Source organism: Pongo pygmaeus, chromosome 23, assembly GCF_028885625.2.
Source record: "Pongo pygmaeus isolate AG05252 chromosome 23, NHGRI_mPonPyg2-v2.0_pri, whole genome shotgun sequence".
In the NCBI taxonomy this organism is placed as follows: Eukaryota; Metazoa; Chordata; class Mammalia; order Primates; family Hominidae; genus Pongo; species Pongo pygmaeus.
In genome coordinates, this window is record NC_085931.1 from 34,232,772 (window position 1) to 34,245,187 (window position 12,416).

The 12,416-nt window shown below is 49.0% G+C and overlaps 1 protein-coding gene across 3 annotated transcripts in view; it reads right to left on the bottom strand.

Moving 5' to 3' along the window:
- UPB1 (beta-ureidopropionase 1) overlaps positions 1 to 12,416 on the bottom strand; it is a 34,317-nt gene that overhangs the window by 18,520 nt on the left and 3,381 nt on the right. For all 3 annotated transcript variants that reach the window (XR_008496607.2, XM_054469304.2, XM_054469303.2), the window contains exons 2-3: positions 7,707 to 7,878; positions 5,770 to 5,857 (exon numbers count right to left, since the gene is read on the bottom strand). Coding sequence is in view for 2 of the 3 variants with exons in the window: in XM_054469304.2 (XP_054325279.1) it covers positions 5,770 to 5,857; positions 7,707 to 7,878 (260 nt within the window). In the remaining variant the exon portion in view is untranslated. The remainder of the gene's footprint in view (positions 1 to 5,769; positions 5,858 to 7,706; positions 7,879 to 12,416) is intronic.

Here is a 12,416-nt window from a genome sequence, read left to right on the forward strand (position 1 = left end):
AAGTGGTTGGTTATATTGGGAGGCTGGAGGAGGTGGGGTCTGATTTGCATAGGGCCCAGGGGATTGGTTTGACCAGCTGTGACATTCAACTAGCCCGCAAAAAATCTAGCCCTCCCACCTTAGTCCTTTAATATGCAAATGTGAGCTGCCATGATGTCCTGAACATGTATGAGTTATCTGGAGGCGGTCATGACACTTGGCACAGGTGGTGACAAGAAGAGGGCAGGAATCGCCATGTTGGGTGGACCTAGTTTCTAATTGCCTGCATTTGCGTATCAAAGCTTGCTGGCCTGGCTCTTTAAGCCGCCTTTTCGGTTAGAAAAGAAATGGTTCAGGGGTTGCTTCTTATTACAGGAAAATTTTCACTGAGAACCTTTACTCCTTTATTCCTTTTACTCCTTTATAGCTGCCAAAAAATTATTTGTTTATAACTCCTATCTTCATAATAGGCAGATCGTCTCCAACATCCCTGAGCAGGTGTCACCCCCTTTATTTCACAGAGAAGGAAGAGAAGCCTCAGCTTTTCAATTCCTTCTGGTCCCAGGAAGCCTGGTCCTAAGAGAGTACCACAGTAAATATCCCGCCAATGGCACCACCACCATCTTGCCAAGCAGGTGGCAGGCACTGCCAGCAACAGCCCTGGGGGCCTTGGTACCAGGCTCAAGGCTCCCCAGGATCGCCTTCTGTGAAGAGAGTTGAATTATTTTAAGGAAGCCAACAGAAAAGCTGTTGAAAACACAAATGCTCCTTAATGACCATTAATTCTCAGCTTTCAGAGCATTAGGAGTGAGTCAAGTGCCCCCAGAGATTAAGCGGCTTCTTTTCCTGTTTACACAACCACTCTAATGTAAACACACTTTCAAAAGAAGGATGTGGAAGTGGGGTTGGGTGAGGCTGGCTGCAAAGTCCCAACTACGAGTTCTTTAACTAGAGGGGATGGGGTTCCACATGCACTGACCCAACACTTGGCCCTCAGGAACTGCCAGCCTAGAGGGAAGGAGATGAATTAGAACCTGGTGCGGCCACACAACCTGGCAGTACAGAGTGGTCAGAGGGAGTCTCCAGGGCCCCACAAAGGAGGGGTACCTGTGCTAGACTTTGATAAATGAGGGGGAGTTCCAGATCCAAGAAAGGGAAGATGTTAGTTCAACTATCCAGCCAATACTAATTTGTAGTGCCTGTCATGCACTAGGGATTATTCTTGCCACTAAAGATGAAACAGGGGTGGGTGGAGAGTTGGGAAAAACAAACATAGATACTATCCTCATGGAGCTCATAGTCTAATCAAGAGTGAGAGTACAAAGGTAACAAAAATAGGAAAATGACATGAACTTCTGGGACACAGACACGTGTTCTTTCCTGAAACCCCATTAACATGACAGGAAAGCAATGTTCATGCAAAGGCATATACCCACAAGGATGGAGCACTGAGGCACGGAAACATGGGAAGCTGGCAGGCGGAAAGATGCAGGCAAATCTCTCAGCAGATCAGAGAAAACTGAGTCCCACTAGCAGTAGAGAAGGTCTCCTGCTTATCCGAAGCTCAGGACCCAGGGACACCAGGTACCTCTGAAGGTGGGGAAGCAGGGAAGTATGATAAACAAGGACTGGTCAAAGGTCTATTTAAGAAGCAGTTAGGGTCCGGGCACAGTGGCTCACATGCCTGTAATCCCGGCACTTTGGGAGGCCGAGGCGGGCAGATCACCTGAGGTCAGGAATTCGAGACCAGCCTGGCCAACATGGTGAAGCCCGGTCTCTACTAAAAATACAAAAATTAGCTGGGTGTGGTGGTACAGGCCTGTAATTCCAGCTACTCAGGAGGCTGAGGCAGGAGAATTGCTTGAACCCAGGAGGCGGAGGTTGCAGCGAGCTGAGATTGCGCCACTGCATGCCAGCCTGGGTGACAGAACAAGACTCCGTCTGAAAAAAAAAAAATGCAGTTACAGCCAGGCACGGTGGCTCACGCCTGTAATCCCAGCACTTTGGGAGGCTGAGGTGGGTGGATCACCTGAGGTCAGGAGTTTGAGACCAGCCTGGCAAACATGGCAAAACCCCGTCTCTACTAAAAATACAGAAATCAGCCAGGCATGGTGGCACGGGCCTGTAGTCCCAGCTACTCAGGAGGCTGAGGCAGAAGAATCGCTTGAATCCAGGAGGCAAAGGTTGCAGTGAGCTGAGATTGTGCCACTGCCCTCCAGCCTGGGTGACAGACCAAGACTCCATCTCAAAAAAATAAAAATAAAAATAAAAAAAGAAGCAGTTAGAAGTCCAGGTCCTTTCTCCACACCAAGAGGCTGGGAACTGCCCCATCTACCCTAGAAGAAGGCCAGAGGCTCATCCTCCAGAGATGGTTCAGCAGAGGCTCTCTGGCTTTGGAGCAGGGCAGATGAAAGCAAGTGAAGTGTCAAAACAGAGGGATTGAGTAAACATCAGCATGCTGAATCTTTGTTCTCCTTCCCTTCTTTGCACAAGGGCAGAAAAATCTCTGGGGACTCTCACCAGCCTGAAAAGAATGACCCAGAGATACTAATACCGGGATTACCTGGGAATTACCACTAAATCAGATCACCCTATAATGGAGCTCAGTGGGTGAGCCCCTACTACAAACTCAGAGCTCACAGATTTTTAATCCCCAATTCTTAAAATATGAGCAATCAAACAAAGAGTCCAACTTGGAATAAGGACCATGCAGAGAGAAAACAAAATTTACTTAATATTAGTATCCTTAGAGATAAGAGAAGATATCGCAACCATGATGTAAGAACAGGATGTAATACAACAGGGACTTTCAGGCCAAAAGAACACTAGTAAATTCAAAATTTGACAGCAGAAATGAAAGGTTGAATAGGAGGGCTGACTGACAAATCAGATCAAATCCACCAGAAAATTGAGCAAAAAGACAAAGTGGTAAGAAATAGGAGGAAATACTGGCTGGGTGACCGGGCCCTGTGGCTCACGCCTATAGTCGTAGCACTCTGGGAGTCCAAGGTGGGAGAATCGCTTGGGCCCAGGAATTTGAGACCTGCCTGGGCAACACAGATCTCATCTTTACAAAAAAAAAAAAAAAAAAAAAAAAATCAAGAAAATTAGCCAGGTGTGGTGGTATGTATCTATGGTCCCAGCTACTCAGGAGGCTGGGGCAGGAGGATTGCTTGATCCTGGGAGGTCAAGGCTGCAGTGAGCTGTGATTGTGCCACTGCACTACAGCCTCAGTGACAGAGTAAGACCATGTATCAAAAAAAAAAAAAAAAATAGGAGGAAATACATAACAAAATTAGGGAACTAGTTCAGGGTTCCAACATCCTAATAGTAGGACTGTCTAGAACGAGAAAAAAAGAGGAGAAAATAATGAATGAAATAATGCAAGAAAATTTCCTAGAGCTTCAGAACCCAAGTTTCTAGACTAAAAGAACCCACTGAGTGCCTAGAGTGGATTAAAATAGCTATACACAATGGAATATCATTATGAAATTGTAGAGTACTGGTGAAAAAGAGAAACTCCTACAGTCTTCCAGAGAAAAACAAGTCATAGACAATGGGTCACAAGTTAAAATGGCTGTGAACTACTCAACAATGCCCAAAAAACTAGAAAACAATGGAACAATGTGTGTTCAAACTTCTGAAGGAAAATGATTTCTAACCTAAAATTTGATGCTCAACCAAATGATCAAGAAAACTGTAGAAGGAACATATTTTCAGATGGGCAAGTCCTCAAAAAGTTTACCTCTGATGTGTTCTTCCTCAGGGAACTACTTGTTCTGAGAGTCCCTAGCTAAATGGGGGCTCCAGTACCAGAGCGGTTGGCAACCCAGCACTAACAGGAAATGAAGGGAGCTGGATATGGTCTCTACAGTGTGCCTTTCGCAGGATACATCTTGTACATGGTGGACAGCCTAATGCCTGTCTGTCCAACCTGTGACCAGGGGGTCCCTCATACGTGAAACTTGTTTATACTGGCAGATGCTGTGTGGCTCTTGCCTGACTTGTCCCTGCCTGACTACCACTCTGGCCCTAGGAGCCCAACTTTGTGTTTCCCCCGGTATCCCAGGGAAAACCCAGCCTGGGGCAGCCCCTGGTTCTTCTCATGGAAGGTGCAAATTCAACACACAATCGCAATAGGAAACAAGTTTAAAGATTTTTTACTTACAGATCCTGGGCAAGGAGAGTGCCATGAGTCAGGAGGGCAGTCCTCTGTCCCCAGGTCAGATGAGGCAGAAATGAAGAGTCAGAGAGAGTATGGGGCAAACTAGCAGTACACATAATGACTAAGATGTGGTCACCTTAAGTTAATGGCCAAATGTCTGGATGGTCCATTTAAAGGAAGCAACAGGAAAGTGGGCAGCCCAGTCTGCTGGCGGGAGAGAGGCCTCTTAAGTTCTTACCTCTGGCCACTTGGCTTGAGCCATCTCAGTGTGGTGTAGATCTGGAAACTGTGTCCAGGGTGACCGAGCCCTGCCGCTGGTATGAGAGAGTTAAACTTGTATTCAACATGGATGCCAAGGCAACATAAATCTATAAGGATCCACTACACCACTCTACTAAAATAAGGGTATAAACCAAGAAAGAGGAAGCTGTGGGAACAAAGAAACACAAAAGCAAGGCAAAGGGATTCCCCAGGGTGATGGTGAGGGGGGATCCCAGGACAACAACTGTGTGGCCAGCAGAGGGGGCACCTGATTCAGACCACAGCAGTCACAAGGCTCTGGGGCAGATTCCTTGGAGGAGATGAAACTGATAGACTGTTTGACGCGTCTAAAACACACTAAGGGAGATTTAGGAATTGATAGAAAGTTTGGGGTTGAATGCTTGGCAAGTAGAAAACAAAACAAACTCTAGGGAAAACAGAAAATAATTCAGGAAAAGAAATCAAAGTTCAGCCTGAGCAATATAGTGAGATCTCCATTTCTACAAACTTTTTTTTTTTTTCAATTAGCTGGGCGTGATGGTGTGCGCCTGTGGTCCCAGCTACTTGGGAGGCTGAGGTGGGAGGATTGCTTGGGCCTGGGGTCAAGGCTTCAGTGAGCTGTGATTGTACTCCAAGCCTGGGTGACAGAGTAAGACGTTGTCTTAAAAAAAAAAAAAGGAATCAAAGTTGACAAAACGGTTGGGGGGATAGAAGAACAAGGACACATGTATGTCGAAGGGCCAGGAGGAGGCAAGAAAGAGCTAACACTGACATCTTCCATAGGGGGAAGTCAATAGGTGATGCAAAACTAAAAAATTAGGAAGTAGCAACACTAACAAAGGTAAATTCCAAAGGAACTAGCTCAGTGTTGATGCTGGGGATAACAGCTATTTTTGGTAACAGACCTTGTACACCCATCTGACTCTAAACCATGAGCATGTATAACTCTGATAAAAATAAAAACCACAAAGGTACATAGTACCAGGAATGTTTAGATAGCGGGGCTGGCTCTGGGCTGAGATCTGAAGGTAAAGAAGTCCTGGTCAGGAGGATACAGGAGACCAGCTGGAGGGAATTACAAAAGCCAGGGGTGAGCTGCCAAGGGCCTGGACCGGGTGGTGGTAGAGAGATGGGGAGGAGTGAATGGATTCAGAATGATGTGGGAAAACTGATGGGATCAGACAACAGCTCGGTGTGTAACAGCAGGGAGGCCAGGGTTCCTGGTGATGTGGACAGCGAACCTTTCCATGGATGAGGAAACAAAGGAGATTCTTTAAAAGTCAGGAAGCAGACACTCTTGGCAACATGGGGAGAATACACAATTGTTTGAAGGCAGCAGAGAAAGCACCATAAAAAAAACTCACTCCATGCTTCCTGGAAACAGATGATATTGACTCCACACATTGCAGCCACCTCTACAATAGCCTTTATGCGTCTATGAAGGGCAGAGACCTGAGAATTTAAAAAGGATTAGAATCCATTTAGTTCTACTGGTAAGGCAATTTTTAGGATTTCATCCTAATGCATATGGAACAATCAATGCCCACCTGGGCAGGTATGAGGAGTAGGGTGGGGAGGTTCTATATTTGGTTATCTCCTGATGTCCAAAATCTGCATGAAAAGCTGGAGGTGCAGAGGCTCTGGGGTCAGACACTTGGACACTGCCTCAGTTTCCTCACCTGGTAATGGGGAGGCTGCCACCTGACCTGTGGGGTTGCTGAGAGGCAGGGATGAGGATGGTGCTGCTTCCGGTCCAGGGCCCACGCTCACACCCATCTCCCGGGTCAGCCACAAACTTGGCCTGGGACTCCGCTGTCCACTCTCCTGCCTTCAGAGGCAAGCCTTGTCCCCCACTTATCCTACTTATCCTGTGTGCATCTTATCATGGAATGCCTTGCCTCTCTGGCTCTTTTAAATCCCCGTGCTTTGGTGTGTGCTGTGCCCTGGGCCAGGAATGTACTTCCCTCCTCCCACCTAATCTTCCTGGAGGTGTTATCTATGTCATGTGTCGCCCCTCTGTGGGCCTCTGCAGACTCTCACAACTGTGGGCCAAGTGTCAAGGTAACTTGGCATCCCCTGGCCTTCGGGAGCCATTGTGTGCCACTGCTTTCATTGTGTGCCACTGTTCCTCTGCTGTCTGTCACTCCCAGGACCCCACAGGCTCCTTGGGGATAGGAAGAAAGCATCCTCATCATCTGCTTGTCCTTGGCACAATGCCTGGCTCCCAGGAGACATTCAAAAGTGTTTGTTCAAAGACAGACCAAAGGAACCACGCTGAAAACCCAGAGCGCACAAACTTTTTACAAGGCCTATAGTCTCCTCCTTTGAGAGGCTGTGCACCCCATGGCTTTGTGGATATTTGCTGACAGCATCAGCCCCACAAACACACATTTGCTTGGTGTTAGCAAAACGCAAAGCATACTTCTAGGCCCTGTGCGGGTGAAAAAAACATAGCTGGTCCTATGACTTGACAGTCTGGGATGATAGAGGGGACATATCCACAAAAAATGAATCCAGATACAAAAAGTGAGAGAACTGAGAACCAGACATCTGTGAATCCAACAAAAGCAAAGGAAGGACCAACGTGAATGACGATGCAGAACCAAACCTGGAATCCAAGAGACCTTAGGTTTCTCCAGAATCCCTAAGAATCCTCAAACACGCCGTATCCTGAGGAAACCTGTGCAGGGAAATCCCTGAAAGTTTGAGCAGCTGGAGGAATGCTGTGGAGAAGTGTATAAAGCAAACCACCTGCGCCTGTGACAACATGTTTCTTTAGGGAGATACAAGATGCTGTCACTTTTATTTACTAACTGAGGTCATAAGTGAATGCCTATCTATTCCCGTAATCCTGTAGGCACCACAGCTGACAGACTTCTGGGTATAGTGAGTCCCCGCCCTGAGGATTAAGGCAGAAGAACACATGGACAGACGGTCCCAACCAGCTTGTGCTGGCTGGCCGCCTCCTGGCAGGCAGCTGAGAGGCAGCGTCCCGTGGAGAGCACGAGCAGGCCAAAAGGGCACCCTCCCAGTTGGTAAATGGAGTTTCAGATCAATAGCTGGAGAGAAGTGGAAAGATCAGTGAGGAGGAGGGAGAGACAGAATAAGAACAAGAAGACAGAAGAGCCAGAGATGGAGGCTGGAGGGATGTGGGGAGGCCAGGGCAGGAGCATCTCTGCTACTGCTTGAGGTGCCCAAGCCTGCAGACCTGGAGTATGTGGCCAGCCAGGGCCTGCAGGTGTGCTCCAAGGGCGGGCCACAACCCCGTTTGTGTATTTATTATGGTCAAAAGAGTCTGCACCTGTTCTGCCACAGGGGCATTTGCAGGGAGGGGGATTCTGTTCTGAACCAGCCCCACGTGCACGATGCGGGGTCGTCTCAGCTGCTCCTCCGCTGCTTCAAAGGCATATCCCTGCAGTTCAAAGTCTTCTCTGGAGGCGGCTTCGAAAGCTTCCCTGGGCAGATCAAGCTTCCTAGATGGGCAGGAAAAAAGAGGGAAGGTGATTTTGATGCAGTCTGCTCCACTTAAAATCCCTCTCCCATTTCTTGTAGTTATTTATCAGCCAAAGAGGTGAGGATGTCCTAGCTAGAAGGCGCTCAGTGCCAGGGCCCAAGGGAGCTGGCGAGCAGTGAGGTCCAGCCATGACAGAACACTACACTGAACCTGGACTTTACCTGCAGTTGGCAGGGAGACCTCAGCAGAGAGGCAGCACGGTTAGGCCTGGCAATGGGGAGGCCAGTCAAGAGGCTGGTGTTTTAGAGTTGCTGAAATCAGGGTAGGAATTAAAGTCCTGCAGTCAGCACAGAAAGGAGGGAACAGATTCTCAAAAGTGTTTCTGAACCAGAATCAGGGCTATGCTGAGCCTAGGGTGTGAGGCAGGCTGTGGGAGCAGAGAGGGGCTTAGAAAATGGGGCTCAGGAGACAGGCTGGATGAAGAGGCCGTGACCTGGGATCACACGGATGGCCTTATGGTGAATAAAGGCCCTGGCCACTCTGTCCTGCTGCTCCTGCTGGGGGAGGCCAGTTCCACATCTGGTGCTGGGTGGGCTTGGAGGGGCCCAGGTGTTCAGATGGAAGCCCTAAGTGCTCATCCACATTTGTAGTTTATTAACCAAGGCTAGAGAATTAGTTGTAAAACCTTCCACTGAAGTGACCATTGGCCAAACAGCAAATACCTCCTGATACCTGTAGCACACCCAAGGGTGAAAGCCACAGTGGCATGGGATGGGACACAGTCCCTAGCCAGGAAGGGCTTACCATCTAAGGGCAAGATGATTATGAAATACTCAGAAAACACATCAAAAAATAACCTGACAGCCATTATCTAATAATAATATTTCTCTCCTACTTTAAATCACTTTCTTGGAGACGTTTCTTTCAAAATCACAGCCCTGTCAGCCCAAGCCCCCTGTCGCCGCCCCCTGCCAGGCACTTTCCATGTGATGGCCCTGACAGCTCTGAGTTCGGTTCCGCCCCTGACAATCAGCCTGCTTTTCAAGTAGTCAAGGTTCCCTTCACTCCAGCAGGTTAGAAATAGCAGCAGTGCCCACACCGTGCCTCTCCTTGCTGTGACTGCCTTAGACAGTCCTCCCACCCTCCAGCAGAAGGGCGCTCCTGCAGGCCACAGCCTCAGGGCAAATCCCCTCTGGTGGACATAATCACGCAGCTTTCCAGGATGTGTGTGTGGGCAGACACCGGGAGAAAAAGGAGCAAGGCTTATGTGTCTATTCCCTCGAAGGCCTGTGGGCCTGGGAGCCAGACAGCTCTTTGAGAGTGTCCTGGTGAACCCTGCCTGGCCTCTCAGCCTGTGGTCTCACACCAGGAAAATGTCAGGTGAAGAGCTCGTCTTGCGTGTGGAAACATGGCTGTAACCACCACCTGGCTGAAGTCTCTCTCCCCATCTTCCCACCATGCACAACCTCCATTACCTACCCTTCTTCCCCCAAGTGGTGCCTCCGCCTGGCCAGCCCTGAGGCTGCCCACCTCCTTATCCCCAGCTCCCTGAGAGCTCATTCTAAGCCAAGGTAATACAGGAGAGGCTGCTCCACCCTCCAGGACAGTCACCTTTGGGGCTCTACCTCCTCCCAGCCACTCCTGTCTACTATCTGGGCACCACTTGTAAGGCCTCTCTGCCCTCCCATTATCCAAGGCGGTCCATTACCACATCCTACACAGCTTCATCTTGGAGAACCTAACCAATCCTCAAGCCATACCCTGTGCAGACGCAGTCAATGACCATGTGCTGTGCCCACCGAAAGGCCTGGTACAGGAGATGCAGTGGACCACTGAGACGGACTGAATGCTTATGTCTGCCCCAAATTCATATGTTGAAATCCTAATCTCCAATGTGATAGGGCTCTTTGGGAGGTGATTAGGTCATGAGGGTAGAGTCCTTTTAAAAGACCCCCAAGAGGGCATGCTTGCTTCCTGTACCATGTAAGAACACAGTGAGAAGGCACCATCTACCAACCAGAAAGTGGGCCCTCACCAGACACCAGATCTGCTGTGGCACCTTGATCTTGGACTTCATAGCATCCAGAACTGTGAGGAATAAATTCATGTGGTTTAAGATCGGGAAAGAGACCGCAGCCAGATGTGGGTTACAGCCAGGGTTGCACACTCAGACAAGAGCTCTGCCACCTGACATCTTCCTGGTGTGAGACCACAGGCTGAGGACAGTGTTCACTAGGACAGTCCCAAAGGGCTGTCCAGCTACCAGGCCCACAGGCCTTTGGGGAAACAGACACACAGACCCTTCTCCTTTTTCTCCCTGTGATTGCCCACAAGTACTGGGAAGTCTGTGGTATTTTGTTATAGTAGCCCAAAAGTACTAAAACAAACATCAATCAGCCACTGCCCAGGAGGACAAGACCAGCAAATGAACCATAACCTCAGAGATGGCCACATGCTGCCACTGCCTGCCCTGGTCCCTGTAGTTGGCTTTCAGACCCTCTACCCCTCACCCTGCTACTGAGGCCTCCCCACTCAGGGCTTCCCTTCAAACTTCAAGGAGTAAAGCCCTTCACTTCCCATCCTAGCCCCACCATGCCCTTCAGGACCCCCACCTCTCCCACCCAGGGTCAGGCAGACCTTGCCAGAGGACACCAAGTTCCTGCCTCCTCAGCAACCTCTCACTTCTGGAACTTCATCTTTCCATGTCTGATGGCTCTTTACCACCAGCACTTTAAATCATTAAACTAGAGCTCTGTTACAAAAGAGACACGTGCTCATGGCGGGGGTGAATCAAATAGTGGGAAAGGGTACAAAATGAAACATAAATTCCCCTTTCTACCCCACCCCTAGTCCCAAAACTCAGAGGCAACCCCTCTTAACAATGTTTTATGTCTCTTTCCTGTTTTCCTACATGTATGCATTACAAATACAATGGCATCATTCTGTATCTTGTTCTTCAACTTGCCTTTTTTACTTAATACACATAGCTTGGACATCTTTCTCCACTAGTACCTACAGACCTCCACATCCATCACTGAAGCTGTTAAAGACTCTCTCCCATTGAAAAACAGAAGGGGGCTGGGGGGGAGAGAAGGAGGGGAAGAAAGAGAAAGAGGGAGTGTTCCACACATGTCCACATGTTTACTCACTTGCTGTCTCTCCCTTCTGCCTAGGGAGCTTCCACACATGCTTCCCCTCAGCTCAGGCCTCACCTCCTGGCCCCATCTCAGGAACTGCCAACAGCCTTATCATGGCTAAATCCAGCAGACTTCCTGCTGTCCTCACCCGCTGGACATTTCTGAGCCATCTGATGCTTCTTTCCCTGTCCTGCCCCAGAGTCCTCACCTCCAGAATCTCCCACAAAGTCTCTTTCTCTGACTCCTTGAATATCCGGGTTTTCCAGCATTCTCTCCAGCGCCCTCTTTTGTACCTGCTCCTCCTCCACCTGGAATGACCATCTCCAGGGCAGCTCAACAAGCCCAGCCTCGCCCACCTGAGGCCCACCTCCACATAGCAAATAGCCCCTGGGTTATTTCCACCTGCAGACCCTGAAGCTACTGTAGCAGGTTGAGCTGTGTCTCCATCCTGACACCTGGAACCTGTCATTGTGATTTTATTTGGAAAAAGGGTCTTCACAGACGTAATTAAGGTCAGGATCTCAAGATAAGATCATCTGGGATTATCCAAGTAAGCTCCAAATCCAAAGACGTGTGTGTGTGTATGTTTGAGACAGGGCCTCGCTCTGACTCCAAGGCTGGAGTGCAGAGGAGAGATTTTGGCTCACTGCAGCCTCGACCTCCGAGGCTCAAGTGATCCTCCCGCCTCAGCTTTCCCTGTAGCTAGGACTACAGATGCATGCTACCGTGCCTGGCTATTTTTTTAAATGTTTTATAGAGATGGGTGTCTCACTATGTTGCCCAGGCCGGTCTCAAACTCCTGAGTTCAAGCAATCTTCCAGCCCTGGCCTCCCAAAGTGCTCAGATTACAGGTGTGAGCCACTGCACCCTGCTCAAAGACAAGAGACACCACAGGAGAGATACAGGGACAACAGGAGAAGGCCAAGAAAGAGGTAGAGACTGGCTGTCACAAGCTAAGGAAAGCCCAGAGCCACCTGAGGCTAGAAAAGACAAGGGAGGATTCTCCCCTAGGATCTTTGGAGGGAACATGGCCCTGCTGACACGTTGGTCTTGTACTTGTGGTCTTCAGAACTATGAGAATAAGTTTCTGTTGTTTCAAGCCACCCAGTTTGTGGTAATTTGTTACGGCAGCCCTAGGAACTAAACACTCAAACACAACCTGTCCAAAGATGCTCCTCATCACATGAGTTGACTGGCCATCTGAGAGTCCAAGCCAGAAGCCGACAAGATCCTCACTGCCACACCTGTTATCCTCATTGTCTCACTGTCCGCTGACCTCCCTGAGACCTCTGGAAGCCTTCTGTCTCTCCACCCCCAGGTACTCTGTTCACATCAGGCCTCTCATCTTCCACCTACTTTTTTCCAGGCTTTTTTCCTTTCCCTTTTTAAAAATTTCAGATCATCCAGTCATTATTCCAGG